The sequence below is a fragment of the Prionailurus viverrinus genome, chromosome F1 (genome assembly GCF_022837055.1).
Source record: "Prionailurus viverrinus isolate Anna chromosome F1, UM_Priviv_1.0, whole genome shotgun sequence".
Classification (NCBI taxonomy): Eukaryota; Metazoa; Chordata; class Mammalia; order Carnivora; family Felidae; genus Prionailurus; species Prionailurus viverrinus.
In genome coordinates, this window is record NC_062577.1 from 60,856,520 (window position 1) to 60,878,094 (window position 21,575).

General features: G+C 53.9%; 1 protein-coding gene across 3 annotated transcripts in view; it reads left to right on the plus strand.

Moving 5' to 3' along the window:
* The first annotated feature begins 7,218 nt into the window (after window positions 1–7,218).
* The window catches only part of OLFML2B (olfactomedin like 2B), a 37,221-nt gene continuing 22,864 nt past the window's right edge, over window positions 7,219–21,575 (plus strand). For 2 of the 3 annotated variants that reach the window (XM_047840336.1, XM_047840338.1), the window contains exons 1-3: window positions 7,219–7,618; window positions 9,981–10,244; window positions 12,475–12,582. In XM_047840336.1, coding sequence (XP_047696292.1) covers window positions 7,442–7,618; window positions 9,981–10,244; window positions 12,475–12,582 — 549 coding nt within the window. In that variant the 5' untranslated portion in view covers window positions 7,219–7,441. The remainder of the gene's footprint in view (window positions 7,619–9,980; window positions 10,245–12,474; window positions 12,583–21,575) is intronic. The other variant, XM_047840339.1, reaches the window with a different exon arrangement.

Consider the following 21,575-nt stretch of genomic DNA (forward strand, 5'->3'; position numbering starts at 1 on the left):
CCTTTGACATTCCTAGATACTAATTTGGATTCTCTCTCTTTTTTTATGCAGGATGATTTGGATTGTCTCTTACAGAGAGATATTTCTGCTTTCCTGTAAGATGATTACTTTATGTTAAGTAAGTGCGTCTTTGGAGGTCGAGGGGACACACAGAGAGAGCCAGCCAGCCACGGGCAAGAGTGCAACGGATCCCCTTTGACTTGTCTGGTCCTTCCTGGGGACTGCGCCTCTCCCCACTTTCTTTCTACAAAGTTACCTGACCCCCTCGGCACCCACCTTATGTGATTCATTCAGGATTAGGTACCTGACCATGTGAGATAGGACTCCCTTCTTTGGGCATTTGGAATTGGCCCCGAGAAGGAGAAAGCCTTACTCTTCTCTTCACGTAACTGTGGCCTGAACATCTTCTGTCTCTTGTGTGGACCCTACTGACCTTAGAGACCTCGGGTTCTGTGAAACACTCCTGTATCTTTATAATAAGTCTCCTTCTTTGCTTTGTTACTGACCACTAAGGATTCTTACTAATATCCCCAGCCTTCTGTCAACCCTCCCCTGCCGTGCACATGCACATGCTCTCTTTCTCTTCTAGAGACAGTTTTTCTGTCTCCCTCTCTCCCCATAGCCTTTGACTTCAATTCCAAACTCCCGGCATAGTGTAAAGGCCTCGTGTGATCTGGCCCCTGTTCTCACCTGTTTCCCCTTCTCTTCCTTCCCTGTAACCCCCGTGCCTGCATTTCCCAACCTGGAACGTTCCTCTTCCATCTCTGTTGAACAAGCTTCTATTCATTCCTAATGATAAACAACAAACGTGAGTCCTTTAGAACTCATGTCAAAGTCCAAGACCTCTGGGATTGTCCCATAATGAGTCTTTTTTTTTTCCCGAAGATTTTTAAAAAATTTTTATTTATTTTGAGAGAGAGAGAAAGAGCACGTGCAAACAGTGGGGGAGGAGGGAGGGCAGAGAGAGAGGATCCCAAGCAGGCTCCGCATTGTCGGCGCACAGCCTGATGTGGGGCTTGAACTCAGGAACCGAGAGATCAAGACCTGAGCTGAAATTAAGTGTGGGAGGCTTCACCGACTGAGCCGCCCAGGCCTCCCCCCGTAATGAGTCTTTTTAACTTCCCAGCGTCTTCCCTCTGTTACTTCCCTAGCAAAACCTGTTACCAATTATTTATTTCCTGGTATAGGTTTAAGGCAATGAGTTACCTCTACCGGGAGTATTTGCCTGTAAAGGCTCCCCACTGAGGCAGAATTATTAAAGCCACATTAGGCATGTGTGAGAAGGCAGGGGAGCCACACAGCCTGACGCACATTATCGGCATCAGAACTGCTCTGTTTGTGATCACGGAAGACGGGGCACCGGGAGAAGAGGGAGGGAGAGGCTGGGGCGGGGGTGAGAGAGGGCAGGGATACGATGGTGGGCAGGACGGAGCAGGCTGTCTGCAGTGTTCCTGACCTGGCCTGGTTGGGGGCTGTGCCTGCCTGATTCTTGGGGGACGGGGTGTCCATTCACATGGACTGTGGTGTGACTGGTCTCTCCCGGAGCTGTGCCACAGAGCAGAGCTGGGAAATCCCACGGGAGGGCAGAGGGCCTCTGTCCACCCGGCCCTCCCTAGGTCACCACAAGGCAAGGGCGCTCCTCTCTGAGTCAGAGCCATGACCCATCCAGCACAGGACTCGGGCTCAGGCAGGGCCACCCTGGGAGGCCAGGTGGTCTGCAAACAGAAAACTGTGTTTGCCGGTCTTGCCTCTCCCTCTGCGCTCTGCTCTCCGCCGCCCTGATCAACCCATCTGGTCTGCCCAGCTGACCACGGCACCCTCCTCCCGGGCCCAAACCCTTTCACGGCTCCTCCCTGCCTACCAGACACGCTCCCATCCCTCCCGCAGGGAAGAAAAACGTTTTGCTTTGCTAAAATACCTCGAGGGGAGCGAAAGCTCTTTTGTGTGCTTCCCCAGAGTTACGCATCTATAAGCTTTAGCATAGGAGCTCCTGAAAGCAGGGGTCTGGCCGTCTTCATCTGCGTGTTCAGCAGGCCACAGAGCACCTGGCTCCTAACGTATGTTCAAAAAGTGAGCTAAACTGAATTAAAGAAGAGAGAAAACGTGGAAGATCAAAGACGAACTAAGAAGCCGAGAAAGCAGCAACGCGAGGTGAATGGGGGTCGGGGGGGGGGGGCGGTGGTGGAGAACTCTTTTTCAGCCAAGCATTCCATCACCCCTTTCCAGCTTTTTATGGCAGTTCCCTGGCAGGGCTCCCACGCTGCAGCAAGCCAGGAGAGGGGGGCGGCAGAATGATGTTGCTCGTGGGATTTTGTCCCGTTCTTTGATTCTGCTGCTGTGGGGCAGGTGCATATGCTAAATTACCCACTTAGGCGGCAGGTCATTTATAGCCGCCCCAGCCCCACCTGGCAAATGGAGCCTTGGTTTTCTACAAACCAAGAGTCGGACGCTTAACCAACTGAGCCACCCAGGCGCCCCTAAAGCTTATTTATTTATTTTTGAGGGGGTAGGGGGGGCATAGAGAGAGGGAGAGAATCCCAAGCAGGTTCCGTGCTTACCAGCACAGAGCCCGATGTGGGGCTCGATCCCACAAACCACAAGGTCATGACCTGAGCCGAAATCAAGAGCCGACACTTAACCAACCGCACCACGCAGGTGCCCCCACCTCATTATCTTAATGCCTCAATGTTTCCACCTTTCACACAGGGAGCGTAATACCTATTTGACGCTCATCTGCTAAGGATCGAGTGAAGTCGAATCTGTAGGAGCCTAAGGAATTTCCAGTACATCGGCTTGGATGTTCAAAAGCCAAAGCAAGCTCACTTCAGGATCTTCAAATCAGGCTATCAGACCGGCAGGTGGAAGGAACACCATGGGCAGTGTCTTGATTTCTGAAAGGCAGGTGCTAAAAGTCTCTCGAGAAACGCTTGTAGATGTGAGGAAGCCCTGGGGGCTAGGCACCAGCACCTCCGACTACCCAAGCAATCACACACCAAAGGACGTAATATCAATAAGGAAATACTTTTTCTATGGGTATAGGGCTCTAGAATCTAGCTGTATTCGAATGACTATGACTTAATACATTAATGATTTGAGTTAAGACAGAAATCGTGCTTATTTAATCTGGAAAACTTAGACAAGATTTCAACAGGGTGAAAAGATGGGCCAAAAGCTTCATGATAATCAGTGGGAAAAAATGTAAACGTCTGTACTTGGATTAAAAAAAAAAAAAAAAGAACATAGCTGGAAAGGACAGGATGGAGGAAACCAGTATAAACTTCATGTTAAAAACAAAAAGAAAAGGGAAAAAAACTATATTAAAAAAATAAATTAATGTGAATCATTGGTGCAATGTAATGCCAAAAAGGCAAAGTCAATCTTGGGTTACAGTAATAAACTAACAGTGCTTGGAAAAAGAGAAAAAATGGTTTCAATATGCTGTAACATCTACTCAAACCTCTCTAGAGAAAAAAAAAACTGGAATAATAGGGGATCCAAAAGACCATGTGGTCTGAGAAACAGGTGAATAAAATGAATATATAATGTGAGTTAGTTATCTGGTTAGTTAGCTTGAGAAAGAAGGAGATCCAGAAGGTACTTAGCTTCTATATTTAAGTGAAAGAAAAACTCTCTCGTGGGAAAGGTCTTAGATGTGTTCTGTGTATGACCATGGGACTGAACTTCATTTTAATTAAAAATTAAAAATAATTTTTGTTTTTTAGAGCTGGTGGGGTGGGGAAGAGAAGGAGAGAGGGAGAGGAGGAGAAGGGGAGAGGGGCAGAGGGAGAGAGAGAGAATCTCAAGCAGGCTCCTCACTCAGCACACAGCCTGACCTGGGACTTAACCCCTTGACCTTGGGATCATGACCTGGGCAGAAATCAAGAGTCAGATGTTCAACCGGCCAAGCCACCCAGACAGCTTGAGCTTTATTTTATTTTTGAGTAGGCTCCATACCCAGCATGGGGCCCCACATGGGGCCCAATGCGTGGCTTGAACTCATGACCCCAAGATCAAGACCTGAGCTGAGATCAAGAGGTGGACCCTTAACCGACTGAGCCACCCGGGTGCCCCAGGACTGAACTGAAAAAGAAACTTTCAAAGGAGATCTGTTTCAGTTCAATAGGAGAAAGGCCTCATGGTCGTGAGATGGCTGCCACAGCTCCAGGCATCATGACTACAATCTAACACAAGAAACGGGGGCACCAGAAAGCTCCTCTCTCTAATTTGTTTCTTTTATCAGGAGGCCACATATCTTTTCTAGTCTCTGTAGGTTTATTTTATTCTATTGACCAGAAGTGAATCACGTGGCTGCCCCTAGCTGCAAGAAAGATTGGGGAATTGAGTATCTGGCCAAAGAGAATGGCAGAGGGGTATCGAGGACTGGCCTCTACCACGCGTGATTAAGTACAAAAGCCAATACCCTAAGAATAATAGTTGGGAAAACAGAAAGAGCATGGGTCCTTGATGACATCATTGAGCTGCTGAACTAAATTTAAAATGGCCAACTTCCAGTCTTCTTAGAATGACAGAAAAATAAATGCATATGTGATTAAGCCACCGTTGATTTTCTGTGACTTGCGGTCAAATGCACGCTAATAGATACAAAGGCCGTCTTTGCGAAAGTACCTGGGATGTGTCCACCCGGACTGTTTGTAGACCCCATTCATCCAACCAGTTTTGCGAAGTGTCTACTTTGTTCCGGGCACTTGGCTAACCTCTGGGGCTGTAATGGTGAACAAACCCGGACGGAAGCCGTGCCCTCATGGAGGTTACATTCCAGTGGAGAAGACAGGCGTGACTGAAGCAATCCACGAAGGAGTAGAAAAATGTAATTCCCATAATGCTGCGGGGCAAAGGTACAGGTGCTACGGGAGAATACAAGGTAGGAATGGCCCTGGTGGTGGAGTCAGGAAGGTCTCCCTGAGAAGCGAGCAGTCTGAGATCTGAATATCCGCTTCAGGCTTGTGTCTCTGCCCACAATGCCCTCTCTTTCTTGCCTATATCTTGTTGGCTTATCTTCTCCCTTGAAGCCTTTCCATACACCCAGACACCTCCAGCGTCACTCTTCCACGAAGCCCTGACCTTTCAACGACACGTGGCCTATAACTCCTTGAACGCCCTTGGCCAATGCTCTCATCCTGCTTTACAACTCGAGCCCTTGTTCTGCTTACCCCCTCACTTCCACCCTACCCCTTCTGGAAAACACGGACATTCTTATCTTCCCATTAAAGATCTAGCAACCTAGTTTGTTGTCTTGCGCTTAGCCAACATTCGACACTTATTCGAACTGAATTTGAAAACTTCAGTTTTTTTAATTTTTTAATTAAAATATTTTTTAATTTTTTTATATCATTTTTTAATTTTTTAATATATCATTAAAAAATGATAATCAGTGGGAAAAAATGTAAACGTCTGTACTTGGATTAAAAAAAAAAGAAGAACATAGCTGGAAAGGACAGCTATGTTTTTTTTTTTTTAATTTTTTTTCAACGTTTTTTATTTATTTTTGGGACAGAGACAGAGCATGAACGGGGGAGGGGCAGAGAGAGGGGGAGACACAGAATCGGAAACAGGCTCCAGGCTCCGAGCCATCAGCCCAGAGCCCGACGCGGGGCTCGAACTCACGGACCGCGAGATCGTGACCTGGCTCAAGTCGGACGCTCAACCGACTGCGCCACCCAGGCGCCCCGAAAACTATATTTTATGGATGTTTACTACCGTCTAGTTTCAGAAAACATTTGCTAGCTCACACAGAGTACTTTGCATGTGTATGTGTGTGTTTGTGCGAGAGAGAGGTTTCCACAGGCCCAGACACCCAGAACCTTGGACTTTTGTCCACAAACTGAGATTACAAAACAAAAACAAAAACAAAACAAAACAAAACCCTATTTAAACATTAATAAAGACAATCATTATATGTCTGTCAACTATCATCACTTACATGAGCTGAAGCTCCTTAGTTTATGACTTTGACTATTGCAACTTATTCCTTAGCGTGAGAGGCAAGGTGTTTGTACTTCCCCAGACGCATACTGACACCTTTCACATCTTGGAAGGGGTCTGGTTCTGTTCAATATTTTCAGGATGACAGTTGTCCCGGAAGGCACTGTGCCTTTCCTTGAAATCTTTACAGTAGGTTCACAAAAGGGAGACTAAATTTTTTAAATGTTTATTTTTGAGAGGGGGGATGAGCGGGGGGGAGCAGAGAGAGAGGACAAAGGATCCAGAGTGTTGGTGGAGGGGGGAACAGAGGATCCAAAACCGGCTCTGCGCTGCCAGCAGCGAGCCCTGAGGGGCGCCATGCGGGGCTCGAACTCACGGTGAGATCATGGCCTGAGCTGAAGTCCCCCGCTCAACCGACTGGGCCACCCAGGCGCCCCCCAAAGAGACACTAATTATGGGACACTGTAACATAATCGTACGCTGTTGAAAGTGGACGCCCTCTTGGGGATCACGTAGCGACAGACTCTGACACCTGTCCCAAAGCAGGAAGCTAGCTAAGAGCTGTTCCCTTGGACAATCATCGGCTTCTCGGGCAGCCGCTTCCCCCACGGGGACCCGCAGAGCGTCCGCGATTGACAGTCGCGGTCTTCGTATTCGATAGTCGCACAAACCAGGACCCACTCCGGCAGGGAGTTCAACGGCCATCCTCTGGGTGGAGGTATTGCCAGGGTGTGACGCGGCGGCGGGCAGGCAGGCTACCAGTGGCGCTAAGTTCAAAGCTGCCGGAGCTCGCGCTGCGAGCCGAGTCCGGGAAGAGAGACGCCGAGAGCAAGGCTCCTTCTCCCCGGGGGGCGATAAAAGGAGCGCGCGGAGGACAGGGGCTCGGGCTCGCAGCGAGCGCCCGCTGCCTGCCTACCTCCCGCTCGAGGGGGGGCGGGGGGGCGCGCGGCCGCGGGCCGGAACCGCACGGGGGACCCCAGACTTCACCGGGGCGGGAGTGCGGGGAGCGTGATGGGGGGGGGGCGCGCGCGCGGCGGCCACGGGGGCGCCGAGCGGGGCCGGGAGGGGCGGGCCGCGCGCACAATGGAGGCCCCGCCCCCGCCCTCTCCCCCTCCCTCCCTCCGCGCCGCCCCGCCCCCCGGCGCCCCGCCTGCCACCTGAGCCCCCGGGCGGACGCCGCGCTCGCTCCCGGCGCCGCCGCTCCCCGCCCCCCGCCCCCTCTCCCCCCCCCCCCCCCCCCCGCCCCGCGCCGCCCCGCGCCCCCGCCCCGCGCCCGGCTCTCGGCCGGGGCCGCACAGTCGCGGCCGCTCGCGCCGGGGAGGACATGCGCCGGGGCTCGGGGGCGCACCCTCCCGCCGCGCTCAGCCGCGCCCAGCGTCAGCAGGCGCTCTGAGCGGCCACTCCCGGGCCGCGGCCGCGCCGCCCTCCGCCTCAGTGCCAGCCCGCAGCCCGAGCCCGCCGCTCTCCCCCGGGCGCAGCCCCTCTGCCCGCGTCCCTCATGGCCAAGCCCCTGCTGCTGGTCGTCTGCGGCGCTCTGGTGGTGGCCCGGGCCCAGTGGGGGGCCACCGTGACCCCCGCCGGCACGAGCGAGCCGCCGGACGCGCCGACGGTGGCGCCCACGGAGGACGAGACCCTGCAGAACGAGGCGGACAACCAGGAGAACGTTTTGTCGCAGGTAGGCGGCGGGCCCTGGCCACCCCCGGGCCGGGGCGCTGGGTGGAGGGGGGACCGGAGGTGGCCGTCGTCGCTGGCGTGCGGCCGGCCGCTGCGCCCCGTTCCCGGAGGGAGGGGCGTGCGCGGTGCCCTCCTCGCTGCGTTTCTCCGGGGACGGACGGGTACTTCAGGGTTACCGAATCGGGAGAAAGGAGAGAAGGAAGGGAAGACTCCGCGCAGCTCCCTGGAAAGAGGGACGTAAACGGACAATAATAATCCAGACCTAGTTTCTAGCTCAAGGGTTGCGAAAGTGTGGTCGTGTCTTGCCTGTGTGGCTGTTCGTGGGAATTGGAATGTGACAACAGGCGGGCACGTTGGACTGGGGCGGGCGGACGGCTGCCCCAGGAGGAGACACTTGACGGGCCGGAGTGAGACACCCACCAGGGAGAAGCGGGGTCGAGACCCAGCAGCAGCTGCAGGTGTGACGCGTGGCAGGTGGCCCCGCGCAGAGGGGCGGTGTGTGTTGGTGAAGGCAGGGTGGAAATGCAGACCCACTCACCTCTGGCGCGTGGTCAGTGGGGGGTGAGTGACAGCTGATAGGGACTGGCTTGGTCAAGTGCCCCTTTACAAAGTACTTGGCTCGCTTTACCTGACTCGATGGTCACACATACCCTGGTTCCCCGGCTGTAGCTCCAGGTGGGTAGAGCCAGGTCTTCTGACAATCTGCAGCCCAGGTGACTGGAAGGGACAGTTCTCTGGAGTGTTCCGTTCAGCATGATGACATGTGGTGGGAGTTGCCGTCATCCTCAAGATGAGGGATGGCTGCATCTGGAGAAGCCTTTGCTCTGGGTCCTGTCTCCTTCCCGGGGGAAGAACAATCAGTTCCCCTTCCTCGGGAAGTTAGGCTGCTATCTATCCCTAGAGCTACCCATAACCTCTCATTGTCCCCTAAACCGAAAGGACATGAAAACCCTTCATGTTGGGGCTCTGGAGGACCATCCACAAGTGTTCTTGAAACCGGAGTCTGAAAGGAAGGAATCCACCCGGGGCCTCGGCGCGGGCTCCGGCAGGAATCTAGGCAGAGTCTCAGAGAGCAGACAGCCACGATTTACTGTCAGCCCCTGAGGACCGGCCGCTTCAGTCACCCTACACTGCTACCCCTTAGCCCGCTGCGCCATTCTGTATTTGACAACAGCTCTAAAGCAAATATTAGTGTTAGAAGAAACCCAGCCTTTGCAAGAAAAACATTACAAGCCTTCTCCCTCCCCCCCCCGCCCCCCCCCCAGACAGCATCCCAGGAACATTTCCACTCCAGCTAGGTCTCTGCCTGCCTGCCGAGGTCATTAGGCAAGTGAAGGGAACCCTTCCCGGTGCCTAGAAAGGCTTTGGGGGCCCCTGTGGCTTTGGGGATGCGGGATCTGTGCAGAGGAGGAAGGAGGCTTCCCCCCCACCCCCACCCCGAGCAAGTGCCCAGAATGGTGGCTCCAGAAAGCCTGCTGCTGCTGCTGTGTGATTTCCAGCCTGGGGAGGCTGGCAGGGGCCAGGGCTCAGAAGGAAATGTTTAGCATCGTAGAAGCAGCAACCACTGCCAGTTTGCTCTCCTGGCTTTGGCCTAGGGTTTGGGTTCAGAAGCTGTTCAAGGAGCCAAATGAATCCCTAGGCTGCGTAAACCTTACTCAGCCTCTCTTTTTCCAAACTGAAGCCGTCTTTCGAGGGCCAGATCAAATACCACTTCCTCCAGGAAGTCTCCTCTGATGCTTGGCCGGAGCCCCTCTCGCCAGGTTGGGCGCCCCCTCCCCCCCGACTGCCCTGCATCATCACGTCAGGGCACTTGCCACCCTTTACCTGGCATGGCTGTGATCTGTGTGCCTCCTGCACGGAGAGCTCCCGTGGGTGGGCTCTCTGGCCCGTCTGTTTACCTGGCACAGCCCCGAATGGGCATTCAGTATGTGGTCACTGAGTGAACAAGGATCAAAGCAAGTAGCCTTCAGATTGGAATATCAGCTTTCCAATCCTCCCTTTAGCCCCTTCTCCTTTTTCTTTTTTAATCTAAATCTGGATGTCCGCTAAGGCAAGGGCCGTTGGAAGAATGATGGGGCTCATTTGTTTTTTTCCTTGAAATGATGAAAGGCTAAGGCCCCCTGAGAAGCACACAGCTTTCCAAGACAAATGAAGAGAGCTGAACTCCTCGTGCCTTCAAGGAAATTTCAGAGTCAGCAAATTGTGTTCTGATGACCTCTTCTCTCCACAGTTCAGAGTTGTCTGAGGTCTTGGGCTAGTGCAGGACATTCAACAGGGTGAGTGGAGAGCCTTCCTAGGTGCTGGGCTGATAGGCGCCTGTATTTGCACACCCAGCCCTTTCTTGCTTTATCTCTGTTGTCTAGTTGCTGGGAGACTATGACAAGGTCAAGGCTGTGTCTGAGGGCTCAGACTGTCAGTGCAAGTGCGTGGTGAGACCCCTGGGCCGAGACGCCTGTCAGAGGGTCAACGAGGGGACCTCCAGGAAGGAAGACTTCTACACGGTGGAAACCATCACCTCGGGCTCGTCCTGCAAATGTGCCTGTGTCGCACCCCCGTCGGCCCTCAATCCCTGTGAGGGAGACTTTCGGCTCCAGAAGCTGCGGGCGGCAGACAGCCGGGACTTGAAGGTAAGGACCTGGTGTGGGGGCGAGGCCAGGGGTGGGAGGACGCCTTCGGGACCCAGGCCTCTGGCAGAAGCTGTTGCAGGGATTGTAAGGCCTTTGAGTAAATGGGACGTGTCTTAGCCTGTAAAGGTCAGGCCCTGGCATCTGGAGTACTGTGTGTGTCCAAGGCTGGTCATGTGACAAAGCGGTCGTTCGCAATCCGACGTCTAAAGGGGATGCTGACAGCAAAGTGTGCCTGCCTCTCCCTATGGAGCCAGGGAGGCTGGGCCTGGGAGGCACTGCCAGGCCCGGGGGCCAGAAGAACTCAGTGTTCTTCTCCCGGAGAGCTGTTGCCACGATTTACTGTCAGCCCAGCACGCACCCTAAAGAGGCGAGAGACGAGGAGGGGCGAACCCGTCAGTCCTCAGCCCGCGGGCCCGGGGTGACCCAGGGTAGGAGGGGCCTGGGGCCGGCTGTAGGTCGGCATCAGACTGTGATCCTGGTCTGGGTGGGGGGAGGGGGGGAAGCTCAGGCCTGCCTGAGGCTGCTGCAGGGGTGGGCTGAGGGCTTTGTCCGATCTCTGCCCTCCCCGCTTCATTGCAGTGGGGGGCGGCAGGGGGGAGCGGTGGCCTGGGCCTGGTTTTGCAGTCACACAGACTTGGGTTCAGATTGTTGCTCCGCTATTCTTTGCCGTGTAATCCTACTCAAGGTGCCTAACTGCCTTGCCCGACCTTGGTCTCCTTGAGTAGCAAGTGGGGATAACAACGTCTGCTTTGGGGGGTTGCTTTGGGAACCGATGGATGACCCTATGGAGTACTCGGCACGGTGCCTGATACGCAGTCAGGGTCAGTAGACACGCGTCCTGTTCGTGAATGACCAACGTGAAGAGCTGCCTCTGTGCCCGTGCCTGGTACGCACTCGGTAGCTGGCGGTCATGGATGCCCTTCTCGCAGAGCGGGGGTTAGCAGGACAGTGCTTTAACATCCTGCCCCGGGATCCGGTGTGCCTCAGAGCCGCAGCCCCACCATCAAGCCGCTCTCTGAACCACCCAGTTACAGGATTGGACTCCTGGGGGCTTCTGGAACAGCAGCAGGCAAAATTTTCTATTGGGAGCCACTCAGAAAATCATCCCAGTGCGTGCCAACAAGATGCCTTTTTGCGGCTGTCACCCCCAGTTCAGCTACTTTCCTCTGGTGGGGAGGAAGGAGGGCTTCTGAACACAAGTGTCTCGTGACATGGAATTCTTCCTCTACCAGCAAGGCTGGGAGACGGGTGGGGAACAGAACTCGCAGAAGGGTGTCCAGCAGACTCTTCCAGGGACTGGTCCTCGGCAGGGAGGCCCGGTTCAAGCGTCTCTCACCTGCCCCTTTGCCTGCGCTCTGGGTGACCTGGATGTCACCAGATATTCGGCCACCGTCCTCCCAGAGTACTGGCGGGAAGGACAGCATTAAAAGCACTGAGAAGGCTCGCGCCCTACGATGGCATGCTATCGCAGAGATGGGTCATGGGGCCTCTTTTACCCCGTGGTTAGTTTAGTTTTAGTGCTGAGGGAAAACTGTTGGTATCTCCCAGGGTAGACAACGAGGTTGGGTATTTTAGGAGCACATCCTCAAGGCATCGAAGTTTATGAGCCACTTTGTTGAGTATTTATAGATCACCTCTTGTGGGCCAGGTGCTGTGCTAGAGATCTTGGGGAAACAAAGATGAGGCACCACTTTCAAGGAGCTCAGCGTCTAAGAGGAAAGACAAGCAGGCATACACCTAACAGAAGAAAAGGGGTCTGAGCGATTGGGTGAAGATGTGTAGACTTGTTTCACTTGTTCTTCTAGGATTCTTTTTTTTTTTTTTTTTAATTTTTTTAAATTTTATTTTTGAGACAGAGTGAACCAGAGCATGAGCAGGGGAGGGGCAGAGAGAGAGGGAGACACAGAATCCGAAGCAGGCTCTGAGCTGTCAAAACAGAGCCTGACGCGGGGCTCGAACTCACAAACCACTAGATCATGACCTGATCTGAAGTCAGACGCTTAACCGACGGAGCCACCCAGGCGCCCCTGGATTCTTCCATTTTCTTATCTGAGTATTCCAGGGGGCACAATACTTCCCACCTACAAAACGCCAGTTTCCAAGAGCCCCCCTCTCCGTTCCTGGCCAGTGGCCTCTCTGTTGAGCCTCCAGCTTGGGGGTCTGACAGGAGAAGTCTCGTCTTGGGTGTCACACCCCAGCCCTCGACTAACCTGCTACTCACGTTCCATAGCTTTCCACCATCATAGACATGCTGGAAGGAGCCTTCTATGGTCTGGATCTCCTGAAGCTGCATTCTGTCACTACCAAACTGGTTGGACGGATGGATAAACTGGAGGAGGTAAGGAAGATTCTGGGTTTCCGTATCTTTCTCTCCATCAGGCCCGAAAGCATATCCAACTTCCCACAATATTTTTTCAGAAAGCATGTATCCTGACTAGACTTCACCTATCCTGTGCTTTGGGAAGAAAACATATACATAAAACACCCATTCAAACTCATGCCAAATCGTGGGTGACAAAGAATTGATGAAATATAAATGTAAATACTTTCTTTTTTCACACACAAGAACCATATAATCAATGTATTTCTTTTTTTTTAAGTTTATTTATTTTGAGAGAGAGAGTGTGTGTGTGCATATGTGTGCTCAAGACGGGGAGGGGCAGAGAGAGAGGGACAGAGAGAGAAAGAATCCCAAGTAGGCCCATGCTGTGAGTGCAGAGTCCCACACAGGGCTCGAACTCATGAACCATGAGATCATGACCTGAGCGCACATCAAGAGCCAGATGCTTAACCCATGGAGCCATCCAGGTGTCTCCATCGTATTTCTGTTTTCACCTTGACTTGCAGGGAACTCAGAGCTAAATGAAACGTAAAAGTACAGTAAGCCTCTCACTTCCGGTTTTAAGATGGCGGCATCTCCCTTCTGGGTGTATGGCTGTTCGTTTCTTCTTCTGGTTTTGCTTTGTCATTTTAGCCGTTCTGCTTTCTGTCTCTGTACGTGTGCGTGCATTTGTGTGGTAACGCATCTCCGGTTCACGTGAGAGGAAAAAGACGTGAAAACGGTTACTGACGCATAATATTCCCCGCTGGAAAACATTCAGGCTCTTCACCCCCTGGGAGAACGGACTGATAGTGTCATTTCCACAGACAGGCATCACATGGTTATGACCGGGCTCCAGGGAGATGTGTGGCTGGCACCATGGTTTCTAGGGGGTGGTGTGGGGGTCGGGGTGCGAGAGAGAAATCCTCACACACCACAGTAACCTGGATACCATTCCATTGCTGTAATGCTCTGACACATAGATAAGCCATTTAATCACCAGAAAAGGGACATTCCCCACTCACCCTTCTTGGTCGGGAGCTTACATAGGTGTCATTGACTGGCGTCCACGTCTTGAACTGATACCTGAAATGGTGACTCAAAAAATTAGGTCTGTTCAATCTTTAGAATGTTACCGTAAATGGCAAGTTTAATAACGGAATGATTAATAGACCAATATTCCTCATGAAAAAGTGGGCTTTGGGGGTGGGCTCTCATGGAGGAGCTGGGGTCCCATGATGGCTGAAGAGCAGCCGCAGGATGTGAGAAACGTAAGACTCTCCAGTTTGGCAGCAAGAGCGCTCGCTGGGCCGGGAGTCAGGACGGAGCGGACGCCTCTCTGTTGGCTGCTCCCCAGCGGCTGTGTCTCACCTTCCCCATCTGTAAAGTGGGAGAGGTGCCCTACATACCTTGCATGGTTGCTCAGGGGATAAAAAAGTGAGCTAATCATCTTGGAAACACTTTGAAATGGTTAAACAAAACAAGGCGCTCGGGGTATGGCCAGGGAGTGAGTGGGGGCAGCATCTCTCTGCTGCTCTGTCCGAGTCGCTGGGATGCGGGTGATGAAACGTTGCCCTTGCGAAGGTTGGTTCCAGCCCCTTCCTTACACCCCAGTGTTCCCGGAAAGCGAACGCCGCTTCCTTGTCCGCCCGTCTTTAGGCTTGACTCCCCCTGTGCCGTGATGAGTGTTTTCTGACCATGGCCACCAGCCCTGGGAGGCTTGGTGGGTCCCCAGCCTTTCAGTTACCAGGTCTGCTGAGAAGCGTCGGGGCCCTGGAGCCTGAGCTTCACAGACAGTTCGAGGCGGCCAACGGGACCACATCAGCCCACTCTTGCTGAGGGCACGTCCCAAGAGGAGCTGGCCTCATCTTCACTCTCTTCTGTCCCCAGCATTGGCGGCTGGCGTGCAGAGACTGGGAATGGTCAACGCCACCCTTCTATCGAAGGGCTTCATGCGGGCTTGGGATTCTTTCTCCTGATTCTTTCAAATGGGCTCAAAAGAAGTTAAACCAGGACCCAAGTCGTCCTTGGAAATTGGAAAGTGCTTTAACCCTTGGCATCCAGCACCATCCAAACGTGCAATGCCCTTTCTGAAAGAGGGTTGCTTTTTTTTTTTTTTTTAATAGAACAGGGTGGGCAGCCGCTTCCGCTTTCACCTGGTTTTCATTCTGTCTGCCGAACAGCCTGGAGCCTGGGAAAGACAGCTCCGGGGGTGGAGCACAGTGCTGGTGAGGCCAGAGTCAGGCGCTGGGCCTCCGAGCGCATGGTTCAAGGGCTGTGGTCTCTTTGCAGCCTGTTAGCAGCTGAGCCCTTACTGCCGGCACAGGAGAGGAGTGGGTTTAGTGGGTGAGTTTGGTGCAGTCACACAATAACTGGATTTTTGCCGAAATTGATCCTAGTTCTTCAGCAAGAGTGATCCCTTTTCCTTTTTCTTTCTTTCTTTCTTTCTTTCTTTCTTTCTTTTTTTTTTTTTTTTTTGAGAGTGATCTCTTTTTTATTTAAAATTTTTTTTTTTCAACGTTTATTTATTTTTGGGACAGAGAGAGACAGAGCATGAACGGGGGAGGGGAAGAGAGAGAGAGGGAGACACAGAATCGGAAACAGGCTCCAGGCTCCGAGCCATCAGCCCAGAGCCCGACGCGGGGCTCGAACTCGCGGACCGCGAGATCGTGACCTGGCTGAAGTCGGACGCTTAACCGACGGCGCCACCCAGGCGCCCCGAGAGTGATCTCTTTTTTAAAACCATGGTATGTTTAGTAGCAAAAACTGGCCCTTCGTATTAATAATAATAATCCCCTATATTTCTATAGCAATTATGGTTTTTAAACCACCCCGTATACATTCCGTACATTTGTCCCTGTGAGCTGGGCAGGATGTGAGGCCTGTGGAAAGTGCTAGGGAAACATAGGCAGGAGCTCAGGCCTTCTGGCTCCTGGGCTGGGGCTCTTTCTAATCAGCCCCGTAAGTTGCTTTGAATCATTGCTATCTGCCCTGGAAGCATCAGTTTTTCCTAACTGGAGCTGAAAACAATAGCTCTTCCAAGGGAACTTCCAGGCAGAACTGTGGCTGTGTCCCAGAATTCCTGTTAAATAGGATTAGCAGGAGTGAGAGGTTCCGCACAGCAGGCAGTCCAGGGCTGCAGGGTGCTGTGGCGTGGCAGTTGTCACAGATGGGTCCGGGCCTCGGGCCCACGGAGCAGAGCACCGTCTCCCGGCGTGACACCCAGCCTCTCGTCTCCCGGCTGGCGCTGGCTGACTGTCTGTCTGCATTCGGTGGAGAGGCACGGTGTTGGGTAAATGGGGAAAACACTCCGTCTGCAGCCGGGCTCTGCGGGAGGAATGGAAGCACAATCCTGCTCCTGGTCTTTGGATGTTCTGGAAGCCCAAGGGGAGTGCTTCGGAGGTCAGACCGGACAAAGGGGGCAGATTGAAGGGGCGTCTTGCCCAGAGTAGGATCAGGGCCTGGCAATGGCTGCGGGCACACGTGTGCATCCCCGCCCCTGGGATGTAGGAGGACGAAGGAATGGAAACTCCATTTGCAGATGAAAGAGGAAGGAGAGAGAAGGCGAATCTAAACCGTTCGAGTCTCGCCTTTTGGTAAAATCAACTCCGAGAGCTCTGCTTCGTGGAGCGATTTGGGTGAAGCTGTTGTTCTGAATTGTGAAAATAACACACGCATAGAAAAGTACGTACACGGTGAGGGTACAGCTTAAATTATTACAGAGCCGGGCATCTGGGGGCTCAGTCGGTTAAGCGTCCGACTCTTGATTTCGGCTCAGGTCGTGATCTCATGGTTTGTGAGTTAGAGCCCTGCACTGTCTGTGCGGAACCTGCTTGGGATCCTCTGTCTCTGTCTCTGTCTCTGTCTCTCTCTCTCTCTCTCTCTTTCTCTTTCTCTCTCTGCTCCTCCCTGCTTGCATTTTCTCTCTGTCTCTCTCTGTCAAAATAAATAAACTTAATAAATAAACTTAAAAAAAGATCATAAAGCAAATGCCCATGTAACTACCACCCAGCTCAGGAAAGCTCAGCGCCCCCCACATGGCCTCTCCTCACACCCCCTCCCTGAAGTGAACCTCTGTCCTGACTTTTATGTTAATCATCTTCCTTGCTTGTTTTTTTTTTAAACATTTTCATTACCTAAGGATGCATCCCTAAATACACTAGTTTTGTCTGTTTTTGAACTCTAAATAAAGAGTCCTACAGAGTTGTGTGTGTCCGTGTGTGCACACACGTGTGTGTTAGGCTTCTTTCACTCATTTGTGTGTTTTCTTAAGATTTTATTTTGGGGGCGCCTGGGTGGCGCAGTCGGTTAACCGGCCGACTTCAGCCAGGTCACGATCTCGCGGTCTGTGAGTTCGAGCCCCGCGTCGGGCTCTGGGCTGATGGCTCGGAGCCTGGAGCCTGTTTCCAATTCTGTGTCTCCCTCTCTCTCTGCCCCTCCCCCGTTCATGCTCTGTCTCTCTCTGTCCCAAAAATAAATAAACGTTGAAAAAAAAAATTAAAAAAAAAAAGATTTTATTTTGTTGTTTTTTTTTAAACATTTATTTTTAAAATATATTTGTTTATTTTCGAGAGAGAGGGAGAATGTGAGCGGGGGAGGGGCAAAGAGAGAGGGGGAGAGAGGATCTGAAGCGGGTTCTATCTACGCCGACAGCAGAGAGCCCTGGACGTGGGGCTCGAACTCACAAACCATGAGATCATGACCTGAGCCGAAGTCGGACGCCCAACCGACTAAGCCAGCCAGGCGCCCCTCAATTTTGTTTTCAATAGTTTTTAAGTAAATTCCATGCCACGCGTGGGGCTCGAACTCATGACCCAGATAGCAAGAGTTACATGCTCTACCCACTGAGCAAGCCAGGCACCCCTTGCTTTTAATAGTTACCTACGCGGTTTTGTGTCCTGTGGTTCATTTACCTATATCGCCGTGTAGTAGTCTGTCGTGTGAATGTTCCACCATTGGTCACTCTGTCGTACTGATGATGGATACGGGGTGTTTTCAGTTTTATAATTCACAGTAGCCCAGGAGTCTCCCTGTACATGCACGTCCCTGTCTGTGTCCCTGGCCCACACGCGCGTGCATTTCTCTGTGGTGTGTAAGTAGGAAGGGAGCTACTGGGACGTTAGTTACGCTCATCTTCATCTGTAGGGCGGGGGGGTTGCCAAGCTGTGTTCCCAAGTGGTAGTTCAAGTTTACGTTCCCTCCAGTGGGGATGAAAGTGCCACACACGTCCTCGCCAGCACCTGCTGTGGTCAGACTTTCTAGCTTTCGTCAGTTTGGAGAGTGTAGCAGAGCAGGGCCATTTCACTGTATTCCGGAAACCTAACCCCCCACACATCTTTTCTGTTCGCCTGGTGGAGGCCCGAAACCCCACGGGCGTTCCTCGAGAACTGGTCCAGGGAGAAGTAACATCCAAAGTGGTCAGCGGTCCAGGACCTTGGATGTGGCAGAGTAAGGCTGACCCTCTCCTGGCAGTGGCTGGGAAGGGGAAGGAGAACCAGGAGTATGAGTTACATTAGAGTCAGGGGTGGGTGGGCACAGAGAAGAGGTGCCAGCAGAGGTGGGGAATCGGAAGTCTAGAAGGACAATCTGTGGCTTCCAAAGGCAAACCCTGTTCATTGCGTCTAGGCCCGGCAGTGACAGTGATTCCACTGAGAAGACTTTTACCCTGAGCTCTGAGTGCACCTGGAGACCCGAAACCTCGTAGGCTGCCCAGGCCCGGGGATGGATTCTGAAGGCAGCGGGACAGAGTCATGGGGTCCTATGCCCAGTGCCAAATACTGCTTCCAGGAGCAGATTGATTATCAAAGTGGAGAAAAGGACAGAGGGACAGGTCATTAAAATAATCTCTTCTAGCATCAGGGTTTTAGTATGATTAAGTCATTCCTACACAACTTGCAGGATTTTGTGAAGAAGTGCCCCACCCCCGCATGGCAGCAGGACACCTGTCAGTGCTCCCAGGTACTTGGATATGCGTGTGACTGTGGATACGTATGTCCATGTGTACGTGTGGGTGCACGGCCCCTGCTCTTAACACAGCTGCGTGCCTGCAAGCTGCCCAGAGTGTGCTTTCTGTTGTGGAAGCCCTGCACCTTCTGGAGAGGGTGACTTGACTCTTCTTCTCCTCACACGCATCTGCCGGGGTTTGTAAAACTTGTCCGTGAGCACAGATGGTCACCGTGGAACCCTGTGTGTTCTCCGAAGCCTTTTCCCCTGATAGCTTTGTGTCCGAGTAAGATTTAAAATCTGTGATGCAAAAAATAAATAATAAAAATGGGGCGCCTGGGTGGCTCAGTCGGTTGAGCATCTGGCTTTGGCTCAGGTCATGATCTGGCTTTGGCTCAGGTCATGATCTCGTGGTCTGTGGGTTCGAGCCCCTCATTGGGCTCTGTGCTGACAGCTCAGAACCTGGACCCTGCTTCAGATTCTGTGCCTCCCTCTCTCTCTGCTCCTCCCCTGCTCATGCTCTGTCTCTCAAAAGTAAACATTAAAAAAAATTTAAAACTCTGTGATGTAGTTACCAGACTCAGAACTGGCCTGCTCCCCAGAATGTGCCAGCACAGGCTTTGCTGAGGCTTCTTCTTCAAACCAAAGGATTCGGTGGCCTTTGTGTTTCTGGTCTGAAAGGCAAGATCACAGGAGCATTCCTGACTCGAGGGGATGTATCTTTTCATCAACTAATAGGAAAATGTAATTTTCGTCTGTGCAGGCCTGGCCGTGAGTTAGGGGAACTGTCTCTTTCCAGGCCTCCCCTCTGTGCCTGCCTTCCATGCCCTCCTAGACACCCCCAGGATTCACTGTTTTTCCTGAGCAAATCTGCTTTTGCAGTTGGTCACGTGCTGCCTCTCCTGCTCTTGGAGAGAAGTGTCCCCCACTCTGCCTGACCACTGTGTTGTCATCTGTGAAAGGGGAAAGGGTTGGAGATAATATTTCTAAGATACATTTCGGCTTTAATGTTACTTAATTCAGTTACATCTGAATATGGGTTCGAGTGAATATATTCCATCTCCTGGGCTTGTATGTACTTCAAATCGAATTTGTCTCCGTGGAAAGAAAGGTTTTCTTTCGGCTAACCAGACTAAAGGTGTGAGAGCCCGCCCTCCGTCTGCTGGCCTGGGAGCAGCTCGTAGGTGCCAGGACGTGAAGGAGCCCGTGGCTGTTTTAAAGGGGTGAGGTTGCCCCTAAAGCAAATTCACCAGCAGAGGCCTGGGACTTCTTGTTCTTTGCTTGGTTGACTGTCCTTCCGGGCTCTGGACTTTTGAGGGCAACCTGGGCCTGAGCCATCTCTGTTTCCAGGTCTTGGCCCCACAGCTGATGCGGGCTAGACGCGCAGCAGCTGTCTGGGGCTGGGCGGCGGGGGAGTGATTGAAGGCGACAGCAGGTGGCCCCTGCACCCAGGCGGCCTGCCCAGCTCCGTCATCCGTGCTCCAGGATCGCTCCGGGTCCTGTCAGCTGGAGTACCGGCTGCTTCTAGCTGCTTTCCCCCCCCACCCCAGCTCTTTCACCAGGGGCTGGAGACAGCTGTCGGCTGGGGCGGCTGTCCCAGGCCACCTGGTCCTCGCTGCGCCCTGGACGGCTCAAAGGGGGAAGGGCAGGCGAGTGACCAGGAGCCGTGAGTGGGCCCCCCCACCCAGGATCCGGTCACCCCCACACCTTCACCCCCTCAAGGAAGGCCAGTGTCTGGGCCCTCAGGCTTGCCATCTGTATCGGGCCCTGTGTACTCCCAGCCATCGAGCGATGGGGTCAGGTGGCCTCTTGGGATGTGGGGACACGTGCCTGCTGCATGACCCGGGGCCCAGGCTTGGCCCAGCCGCAGTCCAGCTCTGTCTCCTCCTGGAGGTGTCTGGTGCGTCTCTTTAAAACACAGCAGCCTCGGGGCCGTCCCCTTCCCTCCTGCCCAGCCCACCGAACCTTAGCTCACTTGCCCTTTCCCACCTGCCTGTCTGCTGCTGGGGTCGCAGGGGTCCCACTCCAGCTTCGCTGGGCACACCAAGTCCTACTCCATGCCTGGCACCGTGCAGGCAGCCCCTGGTTCATTCTCCATGCCAGGCCTGCTTGGGGGGTGGGGGCAGCGTCATTATTCCCAGAGCGGTCCCATCACCTGCCTTCCGGTGGCGATGGCGGTGTGGGCTGGTCCCCGGAGCCAGCACCTCCCCTCACGGCAGCGCCGTCCAGGGCTCTGGGCAGGGGGAGTGAGACCACAGCGAGCGGCCAGAGCCCTGTGCCATGGTGTCTCTTCCTCAGGTCCCAGCAGGTCCCAGCACCGCCGGCTCACGCTCTTGCTCAGTCTCCCCCTCGGCCCTGGCCCCTGCCCCCATCCCACCCACCCGCACCAGACCCTCCATGGCTCTGGCTGACCACGTGCCAGCTGTGCCCCCGACTTCGCCTACACCCAGCCCCTCGCCTGGTTCCTTCCTCTGGTATCTGTGCATCTGGCCGTAGTCAGCACGGGATGCTGGTCCCCTTCGCGCCCTGGGCTCGCACCCTCCCGTGCCCGGTGCCCGACCGCGTGTCCCTCTAGCACGAGCCGCCTGCTCTGTGAGCGCCTCTCAGGTCCTTGGCTCTGCTCGGGTCTTTAAGTGCTGCGCCTGGCTGTGCCCAGCCTCTGGTGCCAGCCTTCTGTCCACTGGCTGCTCCACCCTCCTCCCCACCCTCCTCCTCATAGCACCGGGATCCTTGGCAGCCACCGTGCAGTGTGCCGGCCCCTGCCAGGTAGACCCCCTGCCTGCCTCCTCAGCCACATTGCCAGCGCTGCCCGTGAGCCAAGCAACAGTCGCCACGGACGTCACGGTTGCAGCTGTCCCGGGGGAAGAGCCCAAGGCATGAGGTCATGGGGTTCACTCTTCTGCCAGGGCTGAGTCTAGAGGGCCCTATGTGGGCAGCCTCCCCCGTACTTCCTGAGAAGTGCCCCACGGGGAAGCCAGACTCTCAGGGGGCCGTGGGGAGCCCTGCAGGGCCAGCACCCCCGGGGAGTGGGGAGGTGGCCGGGTCAGCGGGTGGCTGAGGAGGTAGAG